This window comes from Aethalodelphis obliquidens, unplaced genomic scaffold, assembly GCF_003676395.1.
Source record: "Aethalodelphis obliquidens isolate GAN/ISIS:26980383/991018 unplaced genomic scaffold, ASM367639v1 scaffold2, whole genome shotgun sequence".
In the NCBI taxonomy this organism is placed as follows: Eukaryota; Metazoa; Chordata; class Mammalia; order Artiodactyla; family Delphinidae; genus Aethalodelphis; species Aethalodelphis obliquidens.
The window spans coordinates 34,632,233-34,658,101 of NW_020837946.1; the positions used below are offsets into that span (position 1 = coordinate 34,632,233).

The 25,869-nt window shown below is 42.5% G+C and overlaps 1 protein-coding gene across 1 annotated transcript in view; it reads right to left on the bottom strand.

Moving 5' to 3' along the window:
* AOX1 (aldehyde oxidase 1) overlaps positions 1–25,666 on the bottom strand; it is a 71,092-nt gene extending 45,426 nt beyond the window's left edge. Inside the window, exons 1-16 of the mRNA XM_027115866.1 lie at positions 25,622–25,666; positions 19,447–19,504; positions 16,680–16,776; positions 15,064–15,172; positions 13,453–13,579; positions 11,276–11,337; positions 10,222–10,311; positions 9,491–9,571; positions 8,518–8,662; positions 7,616–7,708; positions 6,614–6,765; positions 6,330–6,423; positions 4,878–4,987; positions 3,671–3,855; positions 2,549–2,711; positions 385–477 (exon numbers count right to left, since the gene is read on the bottom strand). Coding sequence (XP_026971667.1) covers positions 385–477; positions 2,549–2,711; positions 3,671–3,855; positions 4,878–4,987; positions 6,330–6,423; positions 6,614–6,765; positions 7,616–7,708; positions 8,518–8,662; positions 9,491–9,571; positions 10,222–10,311; positions 11,276–11,337; positions 13,453–13,579; positions 15,064–15,172; positions 16,680–16,776; positions 19,447–19,504; positions 25,622–25,666 — 1,704 coding nt within the window. The remainder of the gene's footprint in view (positions 1–384; positions 478–2,548; positions 2,712–3,670; positions 3,856–4,877; positions 4,988–6,329; positions 6,424–6,613; positions 6,766–7,615; positions 7,709–8,517; positions 8,663–9,490; positions 9,572–10,221; positions 10,312–11,275; positions 11,338–13,452; positions 13,580–15,063; positions 15,173–16,679; positions 16,777–19,446; positions 19,505–25,621) is intronic.
* Positions 25,667–25,869: the final 203 nt, after the last annotated feature.

The window sequence follows — 25,869 nt, forward strand, 5'->3', positions numbered from 1 at the left end:
AGAATGGGGACTGGGGGAGCAGAGTATCTCCACATCCAAACAAAATAAATCAGCAGCTCTGCCTTTGGTTGTGTCCTGACTTCCACAATGCCAAGGGCAAGAGCACATGGCAAACTAGGCAGCTTGTTCATGTCAGTGGTGCAAGGCCACAGAACAAAACACACAGTCCTCAAGTTGAAAACAGACATTTAAAAAAATTACCACTGCTAGCTTTATTTTTAATCACAATACTGCATTGATTTTGAAATTTAATTAACAGTAAAGAAGGCTGTGGGTTCACCAGAAGGCGAGCTCAGGCTAATACATCTTGACAATCACTGAGAGATAAGTGAAGAAGCTTTAGCCCAGGACCTCTGAATTAAAAAGAAGAAAAAAGCCACTAACCTGGTACTTTAATGTTCTCCAGGGATGTCTGGAATGAAGCTCTTCTAAAGCACTCTCGTACTTGTCTGTAAGGCTAGGATAGTGAACCGGGTCCTGAAAAGTAGAACCACTGTAGATATTTAAAATATGCCAGAATGGTCTTGGGAGGGAGGCTAACATGGCTCTTAGCAAGCAACTCTACTATGAAGTCTAAATTTGTTAAGTACTTCCCTAATTCAGAATCCTGGAAGTAGAAGCAGGGTTCTCCCTGACCTCCAGGACACACACTCTGGAAGGTCCACACATATGACCACATATTATGAACAGCCACATGAAAACAGTAGATTACTGACTCCCAATATCTTTATGTTTCTTATGATACTTTCACATGCCTTCCTAAATGATTTGAGGACTTACAAACCAATAAAACAGGAAGGTAGAAGCTAAGTAAATGACCGGAAAGGAAGAGAGTAGTTAAACCAGGAAAAAGTCAGAGCCAAGGTACACCATTGCAAATGAGCATCAAGCTCTGCTTTGTACCACCTGGCCAATCAGGAAGAAGAGAAACTGCGGCGGCTGCACCTCTGCCACAACCTCACAGCAGTAAGCATTCTGGGGCCCCAGGAGGAACACCTCCTAGAGCTGAGGAAAAGTGGGTCAATTTGGTCCTTAGGCAAGACTTCAAACAGTGCACCTAATGGTTATTTTTTACAATTTAAAAGTTTTAACAGAAAATTAAAGCCAACAAAGGCTATTATTTTTAATAGCAGAGGAATATTAATAGAGGAAATTGAATAGAAAGTAAAAGACTATAAGATGGAAGCTGTAATTTATATCATTTGATTCATCCAATAAATTGTATTAGTTTGCTATTAATTGGAGGAGTGTATAGTTGGCTTTATTGCTTTTTCTCTTTTGATTACCTAGTGACAACATGTCACTTATATATGATTTCAAGCTTCTATTCTAAAAACTTTGATACAAGTGTTCTGGTTCTTAGTTCTCATATATAATAAGAAGATACCGTCAGAAACAATGGTAAGAGAGAACTCTGCCTCTAATTTAAAGTGATCATACTAGGGCTTCCCCGGTGGTGCAGTGGTTAAGAATCTGCCTGCCAATGCAGGGGGACACGGGTTCGAGCCCTGGTCTGGGCAGATCCCATATGCCACGGAGCAACTAAGCCCGTGTGCCACAACTACTGAGCCTGTGCTCTAAAGCCCGCAAGCCACAGCTACTGAGCCTGCATGCCACAACTACTGAAGCCCGTGTGCCGAGAGCCTGTGCTCCGCAACAAGAGAAGCCTCCACGGTGAGAAGCCCACGCACTGCAGCGAAGAGTAGCTCCCACTCACCACAACTAGAGAAAGCCCGCATGCAGCAACGAAGACCCAACACAGCCAAAAATAAATAATTTTATTAAACAAAAAAAGTGATCATACTAATTTCTATACCACATGAGGAATGTTCTTGGCTTCTAGTCTAATTTGGTCTGCTGATTGTAGCTTGGGATTAATGAACCAATATGGCTGAAGTTCCCTTTGGGTCTAGCAAATTTATTCCAAACTTTTTTCAGTTGTATCCTCCCTTGCCAACAGTCTTGTAACTCTAATTGTTTGTCATAAGGGAGGCCAGGTGAAAGAATGCCCAGATGCTTACTACTGTGATTATGACTACCAGTAGACAGTCTTCACCATGGTTCTCTGAAGCATTAGGGACCATATGAAGCTTTTTCCTATGATGACCCATTTCTCAATAACCTTGTGGAGTGGCTGCCATTGCCATCTTACAAGTGAGAGAAAACAAAGATGAACCCAGAGAAGAAAGCCAAACGTACAAAGGTAAACCTCGACAGGTGGAGGAAACGCTTTCCTAAGGGAAAATATATTCAAATCCTTAACAAGTTTCTGAACACAATGGAGACATACAACAGGTCAGAAACAAAATAACTGAGTGGTATTAAACCAAATCCCGCACAACTCTGTGTTCTACTTGCCATTCTTCCCCAAGCACTCACTCCATCAACAGACGGCCTGCCATACGCCCAGCAAGCCCGTGAGTCTCGGATTTGGGTTGTTTTTTCTATTCTGTTCCACAGCTATTTGGCAAGGAGTTGTTGCCGCCACTTTGTGTATCCCCAGAGCCCCCAAGACTGGGAAAGGTAATGCATGGTCAGTTCCACTTACCATCCTCTTCAAAATCTGTGACACTTCCAGGTAGAACTTGAAGAGGAAGCTGATGATGAGAGTCCTCCTGAACTCCACCCTCCCACCTGGGGCTGAGCCTGGGAGGGAGACTTCATCCAGAATCAGCCTGCAAGCTGTGTCCAGCATCTCTTCATCCCAGCGCCTGTGGGCGTCAAAAGAGAAGACTCCTAGCCCAACAGGACTCACTACCTCACAGGCTCAGTGAGCTCGTAAGACAAATAGCAACAGTTTAATGCAGCAGAAAAAGAGTACAAACTCCAGAGTCAGGCAACCCAAGTTCAAATCACAGACCACCACTCTCAAGGTGTCTGGCCTGGGCCCACCAGTTCATCATCTCTAAAAGGGCAGTAATGGTAGAACACACCTCCTGGAATGGTCGTGAGAAAGAAATGACAACTCATGTTAAGTCCTCAGCCCAGGAATAACTGCTCCCTAGATCACTAGAACATTTACTGCATGCCAGGTTCTGTTTTACCTACCTTATCTGTACCCATTCATTTAATCCTCTCAACTGTCCTATGAGGTGTGATTATCTCCCTGACTGATAAGGAAACTGAGGTACTGTAAGATTAAGCAAGCTGAAAGAGATCACGCAATTTATAAGAGTTGAACTGAGATCTGGACGCAGGCAGTGTGGTTCAGTCAAGATCGTGGTTTTAACCGTTTGTCTATTACTTCTGAAATGTTAACTGGTACCTAGAAAATGCTCAAGAAATACTGGCGACTAGTATTACGTATAGAAATAAAAAAGTTAGGTATGCATGTGCATTTAGCAAGTTATTATAAAACAAACTCCCATAATCTATCTTTCATAAAGGTAAATTATTCTCTTATGATAAAGAATGCAGATTTACTCATTTTGCTTACTGTGTCTATATACTATTGGGAGATGGGTTCACACACACACACACACACACACACACACACACACTATATGGTGTCCACTTCAGAATTCACTAAGACACATGGGAATAATCATGAGATCTTATTGGAATTCCATGTCATTAAACAGAAAATAGTAAGCATTTTTCTTCTTGTAATTACATGACACCACAGAAAGAGCTGCTCTATTACTTGGAGACTAAGGACATGAATCCATACCTTCCGATGAGTTTCTGGCAGGAATTCTTTGCACAGATGGTGGTTGGACCAACGCCTCCATATGCAATGGATAACTCTCTAATGATGCCATCTCCTCCTCCAAAAAAAACTCTCATTCCCGAATTGACTATCGCTAGCGCGTTCTGTTGCCGCTGGGCTTGTCGGAAGGCTGACACAAACTCCCACTGAAAGCAAAAGTGAAGTGGCACCTATAAAAGCACACTGAGGGACAACTGTGCACAAGGCGGTTTGTTTATGTTGCCTCATTTGACCCTTGCCACACTCTCTGTTATGGGCCAAATTGTGTCCTCCTCAAAATTGACAAGTTGAAGTCCTAACTCCCAGTACCTCAGGATGTGACTGTATCAGGAAATAGGGTCTTTAAAGAGGTGATTAAGTTAAAATGAGATAATCAGGGTGGACGATGATGCAGCATGGTGGTGTCCTCACAAGAAGAGGAAATTTGGACACGGACACAAACAGAGGGAAAGCACACGGAGACACAGGGAGAAGATAGTTATCTAAAAGCCAAGGAGAAAAGCCAAGGGAAAACCAACCCTGCAGCACCTGGATATCACACTTCCAGCCTCCACAAGTAAGAGTGTAGTTAACCACCCAGGCTGTGGTTCTTTATTATGGCAGCCCTAGCAAATTCATACACCCTCCAAGGCAAGCTTGATTATTCGCATTTACAGATGAGGCATCTGTAATTAGGAGTGATTCAGTAATGAGCTCAGGGTCAAAGTAGGTCTAAAACTAGGATTCACTCTTGAGTCTGACTCCAAAGCCCTTCTTCTTACCATTAAGTTCTGTTGCAAATTTATAGCCTCTTCAAAACCTCAAGATATAAGTAGAAGTATAGTTTTAAGTCTTATTTAGGAAAAAGCCTCATGGGACAAAGTATTTTTAAAAATCTATAAGAAAGTAACTTTAGAGGCTGGTTTGGGTGGGGGGAAGGTGGGGAGGGAGAAAGAGACACAGAGAGTGAGAGAGAGGTGGTGGGCAGGGTTGGGGAGGAAGGTAGAGTCAAAGGTCTCCAGATTCTAGCAATGATGGGGGTTATATAGCACAAGTGAAACCTAACTATTCACAAATCCTCATATTCTCCACTGCAAACACTCAACACCTTTTCTTAACCCACCCTATGTTGGAATTAACAAGCTGTGCACTCACAAGTAAAACCAAGAAATTGAAAGGACATTCTCACCTTCCTCAAATAAGGGATGTTCACTGAGATCAAGATTTCTTCAGGCTTAAGGTCAGCACTGGGGCACTTTCTGAGAAACTGCTCATTTAAAGGAATCTGTCGTTTTCCTTCTGTGGAAAGAAATGACACTTTCCCTGGAATCTGTTCTATTAAACAATCAAACTCCCAAAACTTGGGAAATAATTCTACCAAATATCACAGGAAATTTATTGTTTGAGGGAAAAAGTGCTCTTCCTATGTGTAAAAATCTTTCACCACGAAATGGCATCTTGCAATGTTTCTTCCCAACTAGGGCCCACCTTTTTTTTTTTTTTTTTTTGGCTTCCTTGCTTGATTATAAATAAAAATATCTAGCAGAGTAGACCAGAGGTCAGGTAGAGTCGGACCTTAGCACTCTTTCTGAACAGCATGATTCATTTTGAGCTTTGTAAGAAGGGAGAGGACATTAATATCCCTTTTGATATTCTAATAAAGTCATTCAACAAACATTTATTTATAACCAAGAACGCTACTTGATGCAGTAGTGAATAAATAAATTGCCTTTAATGAATTTTTATACTAGTGGGATGCAGTCTTATTTGTTTATATCTTTTCTCAGCACCAAAAGAATTTCTGTTCTTTAATCAGTATATTGGGGGGAGGAACTGTTTAAAGCTATAATGAAATAGGACTTTGGGATAAAGCTAAGAAGGTTTTGATGTTCATATTTACATCACAAAGCCTATTTCTCAATAAATGATTTTTTTAAAGGATGTTACTTAAATTGATAACTGAATGTACACCTTCTTCCTTAAGATAATTTTGTGGTTTAGAGGACATGAAGAGTTGGCATTTAACAATGCAGGTAACAGAAAGTTAGTACATATTTCTAAATGAAAAAAAAAAACAACGGATGTATAGAGGACCAATGAAAACTTCCTAATAATTGTCGACAAAGTTAAAATAAAAGAAATAACTGAAAAGTCCTGGACTTAGTTTCAAAAAACAAAACTCAAGTAAATAAATATAGAATGAAGCCCAACCACTGTTCAACAGAAAAAGGTCTGCAGGCTTCCATCAATGACAGCATGAGCACATAGCATGACGTGGGTCTCACACACTCCTGTACCACCTGGAGAAAGTCTTTGACAAAGGGGCCCAATCGTTGTCAATAGCCTAGAGTTCTCTCCACTATTCAGATCACACCGGGACACTAGCCAACACTGGTCGATGTCAGGTGACCAGTATGGGAAAACATCTAGCACAAGTCCTCAGAAAGAAAGAGATGAAGACATTGGGTGTGTGTGCATTTAGGACCAGACTGACCAACTTTCCAAGCATCCAGAAAGGCAGAGGAATTATTAATATTATAAAGGATAGTAGTTTTCAAAACTGGACTTCCTGCATCCCTAGAGAGGCAAAAGGGTAGGAGGAACAGGGTTTAATAGTCCCTAAGAAGGAGCTGTCACTTACCTTTTGATAGCAAGTTGAGGGTACAGTTGCCCACGGCGAGGAGGGGGTTCAGATCCGAATCTGGATGCCTGCTCACTATGTGGCCCCCTAAAGACTTTTTAAAATAATGGGTTATTTTCACTCCACTTATGTAATTATAAAGACACAAGTGGTAAAATAAGAATCAAGCAAGACTTTGGAAAACTATTCTTTTTGTCTGTTCCAAAAGAATGAAAATGTCATGATTTATCAGGGACAGTCATTCATGGGACACATACTAGGTGTTACAGTCGTCAGATACATACAGCCATGTTCCTGATCTGGGATCCAGCCAGAGTTCCCAGATGCTTCAAGAGGGCATGGTACATCTGTGTCTTCTCCTCCGGGAGCTTCAGGATCCCATTAGCCAGGACGTCCTTCACCTGAGCCAGGCTGAGGGCAGCACCTAAGGTCAGTCCTGAAATGAAATCATTTGTAGATAACGCAATGTGATCATTGCTGACCTGGAAATGTCCATTAGATTTTAGACTACAGATATGGGATCTTTATGCTAGATACACGCTACCCTGCGTACTGGTGGTCATGGTGGTGACGGTGGGAATAGTGGTTGGTAATGGAGGTGTTAATGATGATGGTGAAGGAGGTGATGGTGCTGGTGACAGAGGCAGGGTTGAGAGTGATGGAGGTCATGGAGGCTAAATTTTCTGAATACTCACTGGGTCAAGCACTATGCTGAATGCTTCACAGAATCTTCTTGAATTCTAACAAAGCTTTGAAGTATTAATAGCCCCCCACACACTGAGATTCAGTTAAGTAACTTGACTCAGTTTTTCAGCTAATATATGACATGGTCAGGAATTGGACTCCAGAGCCAGCCTCCAAACCCACATTTCATTGCTTCTCATCATTGTCATTAAATCAATTTCCTTTATTGAAATGGAAAAGCCAGTTTGTAAGCTGCTTCATACGTAAACTTGTTTGGTTACTACTGTGCTTCTGGAGAGCAAAGACTCTCATCTTTATCTTCTACCCAGCACTTAGCACAGTACCCTTCACTGAAGAGCTGTTACATTTCCCTCATACAGCAGACATAAAAGTTCTTCAGTGAAAACCCGACTCTTCAGACAATTAGTATCTCGTATAATCATAGAGAATTCTTCCCTGAGCCTCCTCCAGTTATCACCTTACAAGGGAGTCTCTCTGTATATTCTAATTATGAATAAGACTTTTTTTGCTTGTCTGCTGATCAAAGCAAATAAGCTGATTAATGCATTTCAACTAAGAAAATAGGGACCTTAAGAACTCACCATTATCTGTATAGTTTACAACACTCAGTTCTTCAATTCTATCAGGAGAAATTATAACTGGGTGAAAGATGCCTTTAAATTTCATGTCAGGCCCTGAAGGATTAGGAAAAAAAAATAAGCAGACTGAGATGAAGGGGGGCTAACTGCCTTTTAGATTTTGAAATTGTGATCAAAACTGATGTCCTTAAATATATAAAACTGATGTCTTTAAATATATAAAATATATTTTATATAAATATATAAAACTGATGTCTTTAAATATATAATATATAAATATATAAAATATATAAAAAATTACATATCTATTGGTCTGTTCATTGCCAAATCACACGCACAGAGAATGGACGGGTGGATTTTCACTGAACTTGGGGAACTCTTTGGACTCGTCAGCCTTAAAACTTGGCAGACACGTCCAAGACCACGTGTGGCATACTCAAAATTCTCCTTGGGAAGACTCTAGGAGACTCCTCAAAGAAGTACGCAGTCAAACTGAGTTTACAATGGACACCATAGAAAGAGCCTGTCCCTGCAGTTTAAGAAAACCTATTATGGCCATTGAGACACCACTGAGAGAGGAAACAACAATTTCAAATACAAGCCCCAGATCAGTCTCTACATGGAAAGACAGGACAGCTGTCACTGGAGCTGCTGCTGCTAATTTGTCATGGAGCAGGCCTCTTGGGTACAGCTCTGTGCACTGCTCCGGTTAGGGCAACAGGAATTCACTGATGTGATGGAAATTGTAAAAGCCTCTTGAGCAGTGCTCAAGAGAAGTCAAGTATAAATGATTTAAAATGTTATTTCAGACTGCTTTTTCTGAGAACATGCATATATGAGGTTTTCTCCTCCCCAAAGCCCTTTTCCTCAGTTTCCTCATAAGAAGTCCCTGGGGATCTACATACCCACAGAGGTGTTCCCCATGACAACCGGGGCCTGGGGATACTTGACTTTGGCTTCTAGAAGTTCCTTCAGGGTCACTGGAGAAATCCATGTCATTCTATCACCACCAAAAATCCTGGTCCTTTGAGGTTGTTTCTCAGCCATTGTCTATTGAAAAAGCAGTAAAGATTCAAGATCATCTCGTGATAATATTTCCACCTGTTTCTTCTCTGTCTTTACGGGAACAGAGACAGGAGATAGAGATCTTTTTAAAAAATAAAATAATAGTGGGACTTCCCTGGTGGCGCAGTGGATAAGACTTGGCGCTCCCAATGCAGGGGGTCCAGGTTCGATCCCTGGTCAGGGAACTAGATCCCACATGCCACAAGTAAGAGTTCGTATGCCACAACTAAGGAGACCATGCACTGCAAGTAAGACCCAGCTCAGCCAAATAAATAAATATTAAAAAAAAAAATCATCATTGGAAAAAACAAAACAAAATAAAATAAAAGTCACCTAAAAGTAGAGCTTTACTAGGAATCAGAGTACAAGATAAAATGTGACAATATTTTACTCCTTCTGGAGACTATTCCAATACATCTCCCTTTGGTGCTTTTATATCTCAAAAGAATCCATTTCTATGCTTAAAAATATTTTACATGCTTAATTTCGTCAAAACATTTAATGGAAGAATAAAACTCAGCAAAACCGGAAATAGAAAACATGTCTAAATCTACAGGTGCTGTGATGTCTTTTCAGGACATTTTTTAATACATACCATCTGCTGCTTCTTACATTCAACTGTCCCCTGGTGGTGACTCCACCCTCATTCCCCCATCTCTGCCCTGGTCCCATACTCTTTAGACCTTGGACTGAGAATGGCAGGTGGATATTACCTATTTGCCAATCAGCTTTCGAGAGGATCTATAAGCAAATATCCTTCCTGGCATTTCACCGTGAATTCCTCCAGGATGAGCTCAACTTTGTCTTACTCACCATTAGCTCAGGAGGAAATATCAATTCCTGAGTTGGATCCAATGGCAGAAACTCCTCTTCTGAGAAGAGTTTTAGATTTGTCTTAAAAAGAGAAAGTACCAGAAGTTATTGTCATCAGGCAATTCTCCCTACTTTAAATCCTTTTGTGGAATAAGGTCAGATGAAGATAGGCACAGAAGAGACAGACAGACAAAAAACCCCACTGGTCAGCCATGGTACCTGGGCTCTAAGCCAAGGGCTCTAACACAGACCAGGTCACCAGCATCTCAGTGCAGATGCTGGTGGGCGTCCAAAGCCCTCAGCCCCTGCACATGCTCCTTGGAGTCTGGGGGGAGCACAGGAGGCAGTAGCGTGAGACACAACCGAGAGCCAGAACACTCTCCTGAATTGCCACCTCTCTTATCACTCCCTGCCCTTCCATTTCCCTAACATCTCCACTAGAAAAAAGACTTGAAGAAGGCTTTTTTTAAACTAAGAGACAATAAGAGATCAATGTGTTCTCCCTCTTATAGGTAGTTGTATGTGACCGAGAGTAACATCAGGAGTGAGGGATGAAGTTGTTAGGTTAGAATTTTTTTTTTTTTTTGATAGACATGGGGTGAGAATGGGGGAGGGGACATGCTGCACACCTCAAATTAGCTACCTTACACAGCCATTTAATCTTCCTAAAGGTAAGTTGGTCTCTACTCATGTCCTGAGAAAATCTTATAAAACATTTACATTTCACTGACCTCATTTCCTTCCTCAAACTCTGGTAATCCATTTATTCCTTGATCCAAACAGCAAACCCCATTTTCTTTGCTTTGATAGCAGCCAGAAACCTAGCGGGAGAAGAAACCAAATAACCAAGAATTGATTGTTGATTCTACTAAATATTTTCCCGGCTTTATTGAGATATAATTAACAAATAAAATTGGGTATATTTGAAGTGTACAATGTGACTATTTGACATGCGTATACTTTGTGAAATGATGACCACAACCAAGTTAATTAACACATCCATCACCTCACAGTTACCATTTGTGTGTGTGTGTGTGTGGTGAGAACACTTAAGGTCTACTCTCTTCACAAATTTCAAGTACACAACACAGTATTATTACTATAGTCACCAGGCTGTAAAGATCTTATAACAAAGTCTGGCACATGGCAATAAATATTAACAATGGTTGATTTAATATTTCATTAACAAGAAATAATTTATTATTAATAATTTACTAATAAAGAAATATTAACAAGTATTATTATTATCACTCTGTTCTTATGATACACTGCTTTCATCATTTAAATTCCAAAGGGCCATCTTATGTCCCTCATTTCAACATTGTTTGTTCATCTATTCATTCAACAAGCATCGATTGAGTGCCTAATTCCGTTGGTGCACAGTGACTCAGCCTCTGCGTCAAGCAGACCACATTCTGGTGAAGAGACGGAAGAGCGAATGGGCAATTACACCACCGTGTGCCCAGCGCTGTGATAGGGGTGCGGGAGCAGCGGGGCAGGGTACCCAACCCAGACAAGCAGGTCAGTTAAGACCCCTTGGAACAATGACCCACAGCCAATGTCGAAGTGCTCAGGTGCTGCCTGTGTGGCTACAGGGCAAGCTCAATGAACCAGGGTAGGCGCCCTGCTCAAGATCAAGTAACAAACAGCAATTACGGACCTTGAGATAAGAAGTAGCCCTGCATTAGTGACAATGGGCTATTCTCCTAATCACACCTGCCAACCCGCACCATTTTGTTTCATTGAGGAAAAAATATACTCAAAAACGTGTTCCTTTCTACTCACTTTACAGAAAGTCTTGCATGCATCGATTATGGGCCTGTATCCAGTGCAACGGCACAAGTTACCTGAAGGGGAAAAACCCAACTCCGTTAATCAAGGAACCTAGAGAGAGGCACCGTCTGCCAGATGCATGCTGGAAATAAGGACCCCATCCAAGAAGGAAGCCCTGTTTGACATTTTGGTCCCCAAATCCACAAAGTCGGATTTTTTTTTGTCAGCTACTTGGGATACTTGGTTGATAGTCTTGAGGTAATCTAACAACTCAGCTATTTGTACTTTCTCTCTGTAAACAGTTTTTATATCCTCTGCTTGTGACAGGTGCTCAAAGAACACAGTGATTTCAAGCCAAGAACTCTTGGTCTATAGGCACATTCAAGAGCTAAGCTTCACAACCCAAATGCCCATCAACAGATGATTGGGTTAAGAAGATGTGGTATATATACATATAATGGAATGTTACTGAGCCATAAAAAGAGAATAAAATACTGCCATTTGCAGCAATGTGGATGGACCCAGAGAATATTAGGCTAAGTGAAATAAGTCAAAGACAAATACTGTATGATATCATTTATATGTGGAATTAAAAAAATAATACAAATATACAAAACAGAGACAGACTCACAGACATAGAAAACAAACTTGTGGTTACCATAGGGGAGAAGAAAGAGGAAAGGTAAATTAGAAGTATGGGATTAACAGATACAAACTATTATATATAAAATAAACAACAAGGATTTACTGTATAACACAGGGAATTTTACCCATTATCTTGTAATAACCTATAATGGAATATAATCTGCAAAAATACTGAATTACTATGCTGTACACCTGAAACTAACACAATATTGTAAATCAACTATACTTCAATAAAAAAAATTTATTTTCCATATGCAGTAAAAGACAATGTAAATAAAGCTACATTGTACGTCATTTTTTTTTTGATATTTAAAAAAAAGAGCTAAGCTGCAGTTGATAGAAAGATCAAAGGCATTATATAGCAGCAAAGATAATTTTTAAACACTGGAAGCAACTGGGCACACAGTTTATTTACAGTAAATCATTAGGCCAGTGCTCCTCCACAGTGGTCCATATGTTCTCCTCCAACCCCCAAACCTGGCATCTATTTAAAACACAAAGCCACTGAAGCCAGCTGTCTGGGGTTGGGTCCCAAGAATCTTCATTCTTTACAAACTCCTATGTAAGTCTTAAGCACCCGAAAATTTGAGAACCCCTTGTCACTTGTTCACATCACAAACGGCCACGAGATCAAATGCATAATAAGACTTAAGGGAAATAAGACAGAAGACAGTTTGTGTCTTATGCACCTCCCCTTTCTACTTCTGTTTAGTCCTGTCTTCCCTGGAACACTTTCACAGAGGAGCTGAACACATGAGCTTTAGGCCATTGTAACACGGCAGAGAAATAAGGTCCCTGGGAGACAGCAGACAAGTAGAGCCATGGAGAATTTCACCAGAAATAGGATTCGGGAGGCTCTTATTCTTTAGAATTGTTCAGAGTTTTGTTAATGAAGGCCTCCTCCAATGCTGCCCCCTATCCCCCGCTACACACACACACACACACACACACACACACACACACACACACAGAGCTCCTGAACTTGAAAAACTAGCTCCAGATAAAGGCAGTTCTTTGAAATAAGTATCACCAGAAGATGTCAGTCTCTTTGATTTCATGTTGTATTCATCATGAGCCCTCTGATAACTTCATATTGCCCTGAGAGCACCCACCCAATAGGAGAGAGCAGCATGTGGAGATAACTGGACCGTTTCCAAGGGTAAATGAATAAAGTGGCTTTGTAATTATTATTAAAATAAGCAAACAATAAAAAAGGGAGACAACTCCTATAGATTAAGAGAGACTTGAGAAATACATCAGCCAAGTGCAATGTGTGGAACGTGTCTGAATCCTGATTTGAACAAACTAACTCCTCCACTTATTGGTGGCATAATTTTTAGTAAATTACTCTCTTTAAACCTCAGTTTCTCCATCTATGAAATGGGGGATAATAATAATGCTTACCTTATAAAGTTATCATAAAGAGTAAATGAGGTAATGTTTATATAGCACTTAATGCAGTGTGTGGCACCTGATAAATGGCTAATGTTAGCTATCATTATCAACATCATTTAAAAATTAAAGCACACACACATATAACCTACCACCAAGAGCATCAGTTAACTGACTCAGGGTGGGCTCTGGATGGTTCCTCAGCAGCGTGTAGATGGACATCACCATCCCAGGGGTGCAGAAGCCACACTGCGTGCCATGACACTTGGCAATCCTCTCCTGGAAGCACAGAAAGGTTGAAAGGCAGAATCTTGGGCCTGACCCGAGACCTAATGAATCAGAACCTGCATTCTAACAAGATCCCTGGGCGGTTCACATGCACATTAAAGTTGAAGAAGAAGCCCTGGAAAATCCTTCTCAGCCTTGGTGTCTCCCTTTCTTGGGCTGGGGTGGCGGTGATGACTGGTCCTCAACAGCTTTTGAGCTTCACTGAAGGTTCTCAGCTTTCAGAATCACCAGGGGAGCTTTAAAATTTCCAAGGTCCAAGCAGTACCCCAGACCATTTGACTGAGAATCTCTGGCGGTGGGGCACAGACATGTATTTTTTAAAGATTCCCAGGTGTTTTAATCTGTAGTCCAGAATGGGAATCACCGAGATAAAGGAAGTCCTTCACAGAAATGAACTGAATTATATTCAAGTTGAGGGAAAAAAACCCTTTTATTTCCCAAGTGCCTTTATCTGCCCCTATTGCCCTAACACTTCAGCACACAGGGACTCTTTTACAAAGTGCCATCTTTAATCCAAAAAACAATCAAGAAGGAAACATTGCCTTGATTTCTCTTCCAAATCTCCCCCCAGCCCCCAGCCTGTTCTCTTTGGAGTCTAACTTCAAAGGTGCAACCCCATTTCAGAAGCCGTCATCTGTCTACACTGCAGCCAGGAGATGGGCGGCAGGTACTAAATGAAAGGGTGTCTTCATGCCTCCGAACAGCCGTGTCTCACAAGCATACCCAGGCAGAATCTGCTCCTTCCAGGTAAAGAGGTTTCATAGAAAATAAACAGAACCCAAGATTCCTTCAAGCACAGAGAATTTGAACTTTGGCCATTTTCTGTGTTGCCCCTATCTTTTTCCTCTTCCACCCTCTCCTCTTAAGTGGTACTCATTAACTTAGATAAAAACAAGTAGCAACAGCATTTTTCTGGGCAATGTATACATAATTGAAAGAGTCAGGAGTCTGAGGTGCCCTTTCATTGAGGCAAAGTTCTAACAAGGTGCCTCCTTAGGAGAAAAGCTTCAAAATTCACTAACAACTCCTATTATATATCTTCCGAACAAGCCCTAAATTTAACAACTCTTTTTGGTAGCTGAGATTTTCACTCAGCTTTAAAATCATGTTATTTTCCTCTTTATAGAAAAAAAAACATTAAGATTATATCCCCCAATGCACTTGGCTCTCATTTCTTTATAAGTTTGGAAAATGTAAAATGGACAGGTCCCATATAATTAGAATACAGAAAACAACGCTAGTGCTGTCAAGATTTTTTTTTTTTAAAGAGAAAGCTCTCTAGTCTTTCAAAAGTATTTTTCTAAGAAGTCAGTCACATGTCCCAGGTTTCACTCCTGGCCCCCAGCTTGGTGTCATCTGTTAGCTGTGACCAAGCAGCAGGGCTCATTGATCTACTGTATTCATTTCAAGAGCTCATCATGTCATTAATGGTTTTCGAAGCACAGAAACCCTGTGAAGAAGAGGTGCATCCTCACCTGAACAGGATGAATTCTGGTCTTGGTGCTTCCTATGCCTTCCACTGTGGTGACGGCAGCACCATACAGAGAACAGATGGGAATCAGACAGGCGTTGGCTGAATAATGTCTTCAGAATGAAAAAGAGAAGCACAAACTACATTGTATCCAGGGGGAAAGGAGCACCTCCAACATGGCAGGTTTTGTATAATGTCCTAGGCTTTGCATATACATTTTGTCCTTAGCTCATGGCCATTTTACAGAATAAGACTCTGAGGGTCAGAGTGAGTTGCTCAGGATCACAGCTGGAGTGTCAGATAGGATTCAAATTAGGCCTCCTAATTCTAACTCAAGAACAGTTTCCACTAACGTTTTTTTCTCTTGATTGAGGGGCTGACATTCTCCTCTCCAGTCACATGTGACAATCACCTAGAGCATATTTCATCCTCCAAGCAGATGATGGGCAAGGGGTTAGTTGGGCAATAAAGTTAAATTGATATTGTGCCTCAGAAGAAGAAATAGGGTGTGGATACAGAACTCCTCAATCCCACAAACCTACTGCTAGAAAATGTCTAACTCAAAACGACTCCTAAAATGTTTTCATTTACCAAACAAAATTACAGATGGCCAATAAATACATGAAATGAACGTTCAACCTCAAAAGGAATCAAGAGAGATTCAAATTAAGCAATGAAAAATCATTTTTATCAAAGAAAATGACAAAGGTTAAAAAAATTGTAATGTGCATTATTAGCAAAGGTTTGGGAAAATGGAATTCACATACTGCTGAAAAGAAGGTAAACTGATAGAGCTCTTCTGAGAGACATTTTGCTGGAAGGCATAAAAACTTAAAGACGCACTCACTCTTTTATCCTCTAATTCCATCTCCATGGATCTATCATAAGGAAATCATCAGAAACATAGATATAAACATATATATACACATGAATGCTCACTCTCCTTATAATAGTGAAAACCAAAAAATAATCTAAGTGATCACTATTTGAGGGTTGGTTTTGATACACCCAAACAACAGAACATATACAGCCATTAAAATTATATTTATTATTTTGAAAAGATACTTATGAGAAGTTCAGCAAAAAATAGAGGTTTCTAAGCTGTATAGGCAGTATGCTTCCTTAAGTATACACACAAAAGAAAGACTGGAAGAATATTTTTCATTTATTAAATAAATGTAAATATTTATTGAGCGCCTACTGTGTGCCAGGTGGAGTACCAGGCACTAGGATTCATTGGTGAACAAGACAGATAAAATCCCTGCCTTTGTAGAGTATATATTCTAGTTGAGGAAGATAGACAATACATAGGTACATAGACAATACATACATACACAAACATATGGTGAGAAGTGCTATGAATACCTTAATATAGGCGAAGGGAGTAGGGAGTTGCCGAGGTGAGATGGGGCACTACTATGGAGAAGGTGATCAGGGAGGGCTGAGAATGTAACATTTTTGCTGGAACCGGAATGATTTGATGCCCATCAGTGTATCCCCAATGCCTATCACAGTTCCTGTCACATAGTAGGTGCTCAATGCATATTTACCAAAGGAAGAAGAAAAACAAAGTTCAAAGCTACAAAATTTCAACCATATCTGGACTTTGCAGCAAGGTACCTTATCCTCTTGGTAATGGGGTTACATCGTGATATCATCACCGTGCAGGCACCACAGCCTCCCGCTCCACAGCCATATTTAGTTCCTGTGAGTCGGACTGGAAAAAGCACAGTTAAAGATAATGTGTTTTCCATAATTCTCTTTGTGAAATAGCTCTGACCTTAGGAGACAACACCATCAAAGACTCTTAAATGTACAGTTAAGCTTGATACTTATTTATCAAATAATGTATGTATGTCTTAGCTGCTATTATTTATAATCTTGTAAATTCTTGATTTACATTTGCATGCTATATCTAGTCTCTTCCTTTTTAAAACAACTGGACCCCAGGTTGCCAAAAATAAGGCCAAACTTAAGAAAAGGAAGAGTCTACACATATAAGGCCTTGAGGATTTGAAGGTCTGAGTACACTGCATATCTGTTCTTATCCTTACCTGTGTCTTTGATGACATACAAAGTAGAATGTCAAATTGTAAGTAATTCTTAGAATATTAGTGTCATGTTATACAAATGTGCCATATTTCTCTGCTTCTCAGTGGCAGAAACTGCTAGTTGTTTCCCAATATCTTTTCCCTCATTCTTTCTTGGTAATAGAAATCCTCATTTTTGAGCTACACACACGGTTGCCCAGAATTTAAAAAATACATTTTCACAGCCTCCTCTGATGCTTGGTGGGGTCATTAACAATGTTGGCCAATAGGATGTAAACATAAAGGCTGTTTTTGACGTCCAGGAGGGAAATGTCCTCAGAGGGAGAGGGGTGCCCCTCCTTCATCCCTTACTTCTTCCTATTTGCTGGAATTCAGATATGATGGCTGGACCTCAGTGAGTTATCTCTGACCATGAGGAGAAAGCTTCTTGCTGAGGAGGGTGAAGCAGCAAGACAGAAAGAGCTTGGTTCCTGATAATGTTGTGACAATGCTTTGCTAGCCTGGATCTACCTACCTTTGGGATTCCTTTATGTGAGTATGACAACCATGAGAATGTGCCTCAGAGACTTCCTTCAACACAGAGGGCAACTGACCAAGAGAGCCAACTGCTGCACTTTGATATCCATCACCCCACTTTGCATCAAGGCCATGCCTCGCATGGGGTGCTTCCCACCAATGGCTCAGTGTATGCAGAGGTGTGGGAGTCCTTGTCAACCATTCTCAGTGGCTTTGATGAACGTGCCTTAGACTGCACAGCAGTCTGAGACCCTTCAACTCAGCCTTCTCTCCCGCTCTTCCATACAGGTCTCAGTCTTCCGTGGCTGCCTCCCTATTTCACTCAGGCATTTTTCCTAATAAAACCCTTGAATATTTAATCTCATTTTTTAGTGTGTGCTTCCCAGAGAACCTGAAATAACACAATGAGAAAGAAATAAACTATCTTGTTTACTGCTATTGGGATTTTCTGTCACTCACAAGTGAACCAAATCTTAAATATCACATTGGTACCATGGATAATCAGGAAATTAGTATTAATTACTTTTATGTCCAAAAAGCTTGAGGACTTTCCTGGTGGCACAGTGGTTAAGAATCCACCTGCCAATGCAGGGGACATGGGTTGGATCCCTGGTCTGGGAAGATCCCACATGCTGCGGAGCAACTAAGCCCGTGTGCCACAACTACTGAGCCCGTGTGCTGCAGCTACTGAAGCCCATGCGCCTAGAGCCCGTGCTCCGCAACAAGAGAAGCCACTGCAGCATGAGAAGACTGTGCACCTCAACAAAGAGTAGCCCCTGCTCGCCACAACTAGAGAAAGCCCGTGCACAACAATGAAGACCCAATGCAGCCAAAAATAAATAAAATTAATAGAATAATAATAATAATAAATCCTTGAATGACTTTCAGAAGATAGCTATTGATATTTTCCGAGTTGTGTGCTCTTTTGGGAATTTCACTCTCTCTGGGGGAAAGATGTACAAATTCCCATTATCACACAAGTTTGCATGTAATGTAGTGGGGTCCACAGACCTCTGGAAGCCCACTGGAGTTCATGCGTAGCAGGATAAGACTCCATTCCTTAGATGACTTTTATTGAGAAAGTTTTTCCAAGGTAACACTTTCAGGTTTAATGTCTCTATTGGTCTTTCACTTTCATTTCAGGAGATTTCTGTGCTCTGTTTTTCTTTTTTTAAATAACTTTTATTACTTGTTTATTTATCTATTTTTTTACTTTTGGCTGCGTCAGGTCTTAGTTGCAGCATGAGGGATCTTTCATTGCGGTGCGCAGGCTCTTCACTGCAGTGCGTGGTCTTCTCTCTCTAGTCGTGGCTTGCATGCTCGGTAGCTGCGGCTTGCGGGCTTAGTTGCCCCGCCGCATGTGGGATCTTAGTTCCCCGACCAGGGATCAAACCGTGACCCCTGCATTGGAAGGTGCATTCTTAACCACTGGACCACCAGGGAAGTTCCTGTGCTCTCTTTTTCTAATGGGCATGATGATTAGTCCTTGAAGGTAGAATATCAATATTGTGACTCAATTCTAAAGGATGTTTAATTAAGCCATTTTAGCACCCATTGTTTTAATTCCCATTGTTAGCTTCTCCATTTTATTCAATATATTTAATGCCGAAACAGAGATTAGAAAGAACTTGGTTCTCTGATAAGCACAATTGTTCACTGCCTACAAAACTCCAATCTAGGACTTTCTTAAAGATGAACATAAAACCCCAGTAGGGAATATGACTCATTGTGGCTCTAAAAAGATATTTGAAATAACACTTGATGAGGATATCAGGGATATACACACATACACACATATGCACACTCAAAGCAAAGGATACGCTTCTTCCTCAGATATGGTAACAGCATTGTTTCAGGATCGACATCTTTTTCTATCACCTGTACCAAAAGAAAGAGTTTAACTCACAAAGCTGAGAGAACTAGAATATTTACATCGGTGATTTCATGAACATGCACTCTTCTACTCATATTCTAAACTTGATTTAATGTTTACGGAACACCTGTGATATACAAATCACCTCTCTGAAGTGTGAAGTCTACATCTTGAGCCCCGGCCACTACTCTGCCACTGTCCTTGGTCCTGAATTATCACTGTTCTCTAAGGCGGTGGTTGTTTCTACTAACAAAACATTACTGACTCCTGTCCAACTTCTCCTAGAAAGTCTGAAGCAAGTGAGGGTAAAGGTAACAGTAGAACTGAATATAGGAGCGAGAGAAAGAGAAAGAGAGAGGTGGGGGAGGTCTCCTGGACTAGAATAGTCTCTGAGAAATTGATATAGTTTTTTTTTAAAGACTTATTTGTTCACCATGTTCAAAGAATTACAGTTTCCAGAAAGAGATCACAACCAACCATGGCTCCCAAATCTAAGATACAAAGGATGATACAAAGATGTGCAAGCAAAGACACACTTAAGAAGTAAGTTTGTGTGGGCAGCCTAGCAGCATGGCAGTTAGGACAGCAGCACCCAATGGATGGCATGACTGAAATGTCACGATTGGTTATGTTTTCCAAAGTGATCGTGTTTTCTCTTTTTTGATGACAAATTTGGATTTCTTTTACATTCACAAATAGAAGCATGATTTGCTTCACAATTTCAGAACTAGAAATCATCCTTCACCATGTTATACTAATTTTCCCTTCTGGAAAGTAGGTGACGAGGGGACACATGCTTCCTCACCCTCAATTCTAAGTGGCCATAGGCCGGGCAAAGTGAGGCACGTGCCAATTACCAAGGTCAGATCTGTGCCCTAGAGGAATGTGCAATATGGTAACAGACAAGTGATTGTGTGTGTGTGTGTGTGTGTGTGTACATACTAGAATACAAGGAAAACTGTGGGACGTCCCCAGGCATCCCTAACTAAATTGGTCCTCAAATGGAACTCTTTATTTCCCAAACTTACTTCTTCCTTTCTTTTCCCTAACTTGTTTAATAGCCTTACCATCTGCTAGGTCACCTAAGCTTAAAAAACTGCGCTATCTGCGACATTTTCTTTCCTTCAATCCACCACAGTCAGCATCACCAAGTCCTGCCATTTAAACTTCCAAAACGATTCTCTAAACACCCTTCACTTCTACTGTCACTCCCTGAAATCCACCCTTATTACCTCCAGCCTGAACAACGATAACAGCTGCCTAACAAGTCTCCTGCCTCCATTCCGGGCACCTGCAATGTCCCCCTCTATACCACCACTGGAGCAACCTCTCTAAAATCCAAGTCTGATCATGTCCTGTATCTGCCTAAATCCAACACTGGCTCCTGGATGCCAAACTGCTCTGCTGGGAATTCCTGAATCACACAGGGTGCTTGTTAAAATGAAACCCCTATCGAATCAGGATTTCTGGGAGAGGGAACTAGAAAATGTGCATCTTTAATGAATACACTGAGTGGGTCTTAGGTGAATTTCTACTCAAGAGCTCCTGGAACACAAGAAGAAACTCAAACTCCTTAGCATAGCCTACAAGGCCTCGTTGAGAAACTTTCCATCATTTGTCATTCAACCCATGCATCTTGAACTCTGGTCACATGGGAGAACTGGCTGGTCCCAGCAGTGCAGGGACTTTTACCCTTAACTACGTTTGCTTATAGGATTCCCTCTGTCCTGAAAGTCCTCCCTCTTTTCTCTACTTAGCAGAAGTTTGTATGCCACTCAAAGCCCTGCTCAAGTGTTCTCTCCTGTGGGATTTGCTGCCATTTAATATATCCTTCCCACTCTCTGCTCCAAGAAACAGTCCTCCTCTGTGCTCCCATGGTCAACATCTACACATCTTTCACAGAACGTGTTACTCTGCAGCATAATTAGTTGTTTATGTATAAGCCTCTCTTGATCCTGAGAGAAACCACCTTCCATTATTCTTTATGTCAAACACTGAACTAGGTGCTGGGGATATATGATAAGGACATAATAAATGTTAATTAATCTAAATGAATAACTTGATATGTACAATTTGCTATGAGAACACTAAGAAAGGAGGGATGATTTCTCACAGGCTGGGACTTATGAACAGAAGAAAAGAAAGAAAAACAGAAGACCCAGTAATGGTGGCAGAAACTACTGATTGTCTATCTCAGCATGCTTTCTGCATTTCTTCCTTCCTGCTGCCTGTAATAAAGATGACGTGGCTAGAATGCCAGCAACCATTTTAGACCATAAGGCAACACATTAACGGCAACAGGGGAAAAAAAAGAAACGAAACTTGGGTCTCAGATGACACCAAGAAGCTTCTAGACCAGCTCTGCAATGTCTATCCCCAGATACAGTATCCTTTATGTAAAAGTAAACATGAATTATATCTTTTTTGAACTAACTTAGTTTTGAATTTGTGCCATTTGCAGGGGAAACTAATTCTAATTCATACATATGATGATGAATCCTCAGAAGCCCAATTTTAATGGAGAGACAGGATCTGGGTAATAAAGAGCACTTTAGGCTTGAGAGATATTTGTATTTTCATAAGGAATTAATGGAAGAGCAGGCCTGGCTTGCTTTGGTATTTGTTCCCGGAGATGTCTCAAGAGATCGGACTTTGGCTCAAAGTGCCCCTGGCTTGAAATGTGTTTACTTTTCTTGATGTGGTGGATGGCACATTGGGAGGAGGGAAGTGGGGCAGGGATCTGGCACGTACCCTGTCCCGGCAGGTCTTGGAGTGAAACAGGGAGGTCAGGACTCAGATGGTAGCTGGCAGGGGGTGGGGAGGGAGGGAGGGAATGAGGAACAGAGTTATTCTCACTGACTCTGGTTGGGAGAAATGATGCCAGCTCTCAGCTCAGGGTCATTGCATGTTTTTGTCTCAGTAAAGCCTTGCATGTTGCAAGGGTGGCATGTGTCCCTCTGTGTTTCCACTGGCCCTTTGGGAGATAAGTTCACATTGCACAAGGTTGACAAATCACTTTCCTCTGTGCAGGGCTTGTGACTAGTGCATGAAGGGGGCCTTGCCGGATACAAGACAGAGGCAGAAAGAAGAAAGAGAAAGAGATCAGGAGGAGAGAGAAAGGGGTAAAAGAACAGAAAACAAGGAAAGCTGAGAGGAAGAAGACAGAAGAGGTGTGTATTGTGGGACATGGTGAGGAGAGAAAGACGGAAAGAGGCCTGAGGGGACAACTAATGAGGACACTTGCTCAAGGCCCCAGAGCTGCTGAGCGTTAGAGCAGACAGCACAGGACTCAAATCCACGCCTAACCATTTCCAAAGCCCACACCTTTGATCTCTACACCTCACTGCTTCATAAAACGAGTTGCTACGGTTCCTGAGATGTGTTGAGAGTGGCATCTAGGATGTAATTTATTCCTGGGCTCTGCCTCCCGCAAACTCCATGTTAACTGAGTCACCTGCTTTGGAGGCTGCTGGTGAAGCGAGTAAGATTTCAGAAATCTCTCTGCAGCCCGATCTCTGACCAACCTGCATGGCCTCAGCCCCTACCCAACGACACCTTTTGGTGACTTGGGGGGATTCTGCAAAAAACCCAGACTGGAGGCCAATCACATCACCCAGAGTCTCCTAACTGGCTTCAAAGCTTCCTTTCAAGGGCAGGATTTTAATCCCAGAGGTTATGTTTGACTTCAAGACCCCCTCTCCTGGTGGCTTTCTTCTCTCACTTTTCTCGACATCCACTCGCCCTCTGAACCAGAGACTTTATTCTAATTCTATCCATGTGGCAATCAGGCTTGCTTGCTGGGATTGAAGCACACACCTAACAGAATTTGGAAGGGAGGGGCAGGAAAGGGAAGGGGTGACATAATTTCTTTTAACAGGGTAATTGCAAAAACTAAATCAATATTTCTAGCCTGCACTTTCCAAATGATCACAGGACTTTTGGCTCATAGATAAAACAAGCCCATAGATAAGAACCAGCTTATCTATTTTTAAAAATCAACAGAGCACGAGCTTCCCTGGTGGCGCAGTGGTTGAGAGTCCGCCTGCCGATGCAGGGGACGCGGGTTCGTGCCCCGGTCTGGGAAGATCGCACATGCCACGAAGCGGCTGGGCCCGTGAGCCATGGCTGCTGAGCCTGCGCGTCCGGAGCCTGTGCTCCGCAACAGGAGAGGCAACAACAGTGAGAGGCCCGTGTACCGCAAAAAAAAAAAAAATCAACAGAGCACAAACTATTATTAGCCATTCTGTTAAAAGTTCCACTACAGTTTGTTTGGGAGCAGGGGAGGGAGGAGGGGGAGAAGAAGCTAGACTCAAACACCTGTTTCCTCCTTTAACCAAAACCTTTACCATCTCCTCCAAAGCCCCTGGCCACATCTCCAGCCCCACCGGCCTCCTTGCTAACCCCCCGAGCACGAAGAAATCCTCGTGTCTGAGGATCTTTGCACCTCCGCTCCCTCGGTCTGGAATGCTTTTCCCTCAGACGTCTGTTCCTCACTTCATACTGGCCACCACTCAAATGTCAGCCTCTCAGAAAGTCTTAAACATCCATCCCGCCTGAAGAACCAGCTCTCGCCACTCTCTGGCCCCTCACTCTGCTTTATTTTTTATCCTGGCATTTATCACTGCCTGGCTTGATACATTTCTATTTATTTATATGCTTGTCGTCTGTCTCCCCAGCACAACATAAACTCCGTGCAGACAGGGACTTGGTCATTTCTGTGCTCTGTTGTGTCCCCTGAGGGCACTGGAACACTGGCATATAGCAGGCCCTTAAATAAACGGATTAAAAACTCACCATCACTCTTTGTGAAGTAGGCAGTATTATCTCTCTTTAACAGAGGAACTGAGGCTAGGTTAGGTTGTCTCCATAAGAACTGGAGCTGGAAATGAATACTTGTTTGTCCAAATATAAAGGCCAGAGCTGTGCCTACTATACCATTCAGTTATGCAAAAGAAAAAAAAATGACATCACGTGATCACTTCAAACCCAACTCCCATCTGCCATCCTCGCCCTTATCATGGTTCACGCTCATAGCAGTCCTGTGAGGGGGTCCTAACGGCCCCCAACACAGTTCAGGAAAAACAAGCTCATCTTACCCAGGGTGGAATCCAGGCAGCAGGAACAGAGGAAGGTTTTATAGAGCCTAGAACTTGCACAGTTTGGGGGAGGGAATCCTCTTTAAGAAAAATAATACAAAATCCAAATTCGAAATTAGGCTCAGGGCTTTAGAAGAGGCTTCACAAGTGAGAGGCCCTGACGCTTGACCTTCCTTAGCTTTCTGGTGAGTCCCTGTGCCAGTCAGGGAAAGTCGGCCTACCCCGGCCCAAGGGATCACAGGGCGGCTCTGAAGGCGCTGGCGTGTGGAAAGGCCGCTATCACGGCCCTTGCTCCTTTGTCTGCTCTTAAGGATGCCCTTTAACACTCCTGCCTCAGTTTCCCCCTTGCAAAGTGGCGGCAATATGCTGGGACAACATGAAGAGTGAGCAATCTATGGTCACGTCCGTGGGAGTGTTTTAAAGGATTCCCCGGGCACTTTGCTGCCTCCAAACATCGGACAATCGCTGGAACTGCCCCAGAGGATCTGCAGAGCCAGCACGGCTTCTGAGAGGGCAGCTGCCGCGCCAGCAGTGGACCCACTAAGGACCTTCGAGTCCCCAGAGGAGGGTGTCGGCTCAGTGCTGCCAGGAACTAGCTGTGACTTTGGAAACGATGGGAGTGAGAGATCTCAATGAATTCATCTCTGTGGTCCTGTCCCGACTCCAAACCGCTCTCTGCTCATCCAAACACACCCAAGAGCTGAAGCCTAATGAAAGACGTTCCCGTTTGGGGGTGGGTTTGACGGAGGGAAGATTTGGGAGCGCTGACTCTGCCGAATAAGGACAGTCATTTCTCTTCCTGTTTATGGGGTGGGGTGCGGTTGCTACTGTGCGTCTTGGAAGGAGAGGAAAAAGGAACATGAGGAAGGCGGAACCCAAAGGTCCAGGCAGTCCCTTAAGACGCATCCTTTCCGTGCCCCGACGCGCAGGCAAACCCGCGTGCAGCCGAGGGCCCGGCGCGTGAGCAGCGCTCCAGCACCGGGGAGGCCCGGCGGGACCGGCCGGGCAGCCCCGGGGCGCGCTCACCTTGCGTCCGTTCACGTAGAAGAGCAGCTCGGTCGTCCCGTCCATGGTGGCGTCCCGCGGTCCCACCGCGCAGGCCCGCGGTCCGAGGATCCCGAGGAAGAGTCGCCGGCACCTGGGACCCGACACGACGACGCAGACCGGGCTGCAGAGGCCTAAAGTCCAGCCACCGCCGAGGGATAAAGTCCCAATTAAAATCCAAAGTGCGGTGAGCGCCCGGCCAGGGAAGCTCTCCCCCCGGATATCAGGAC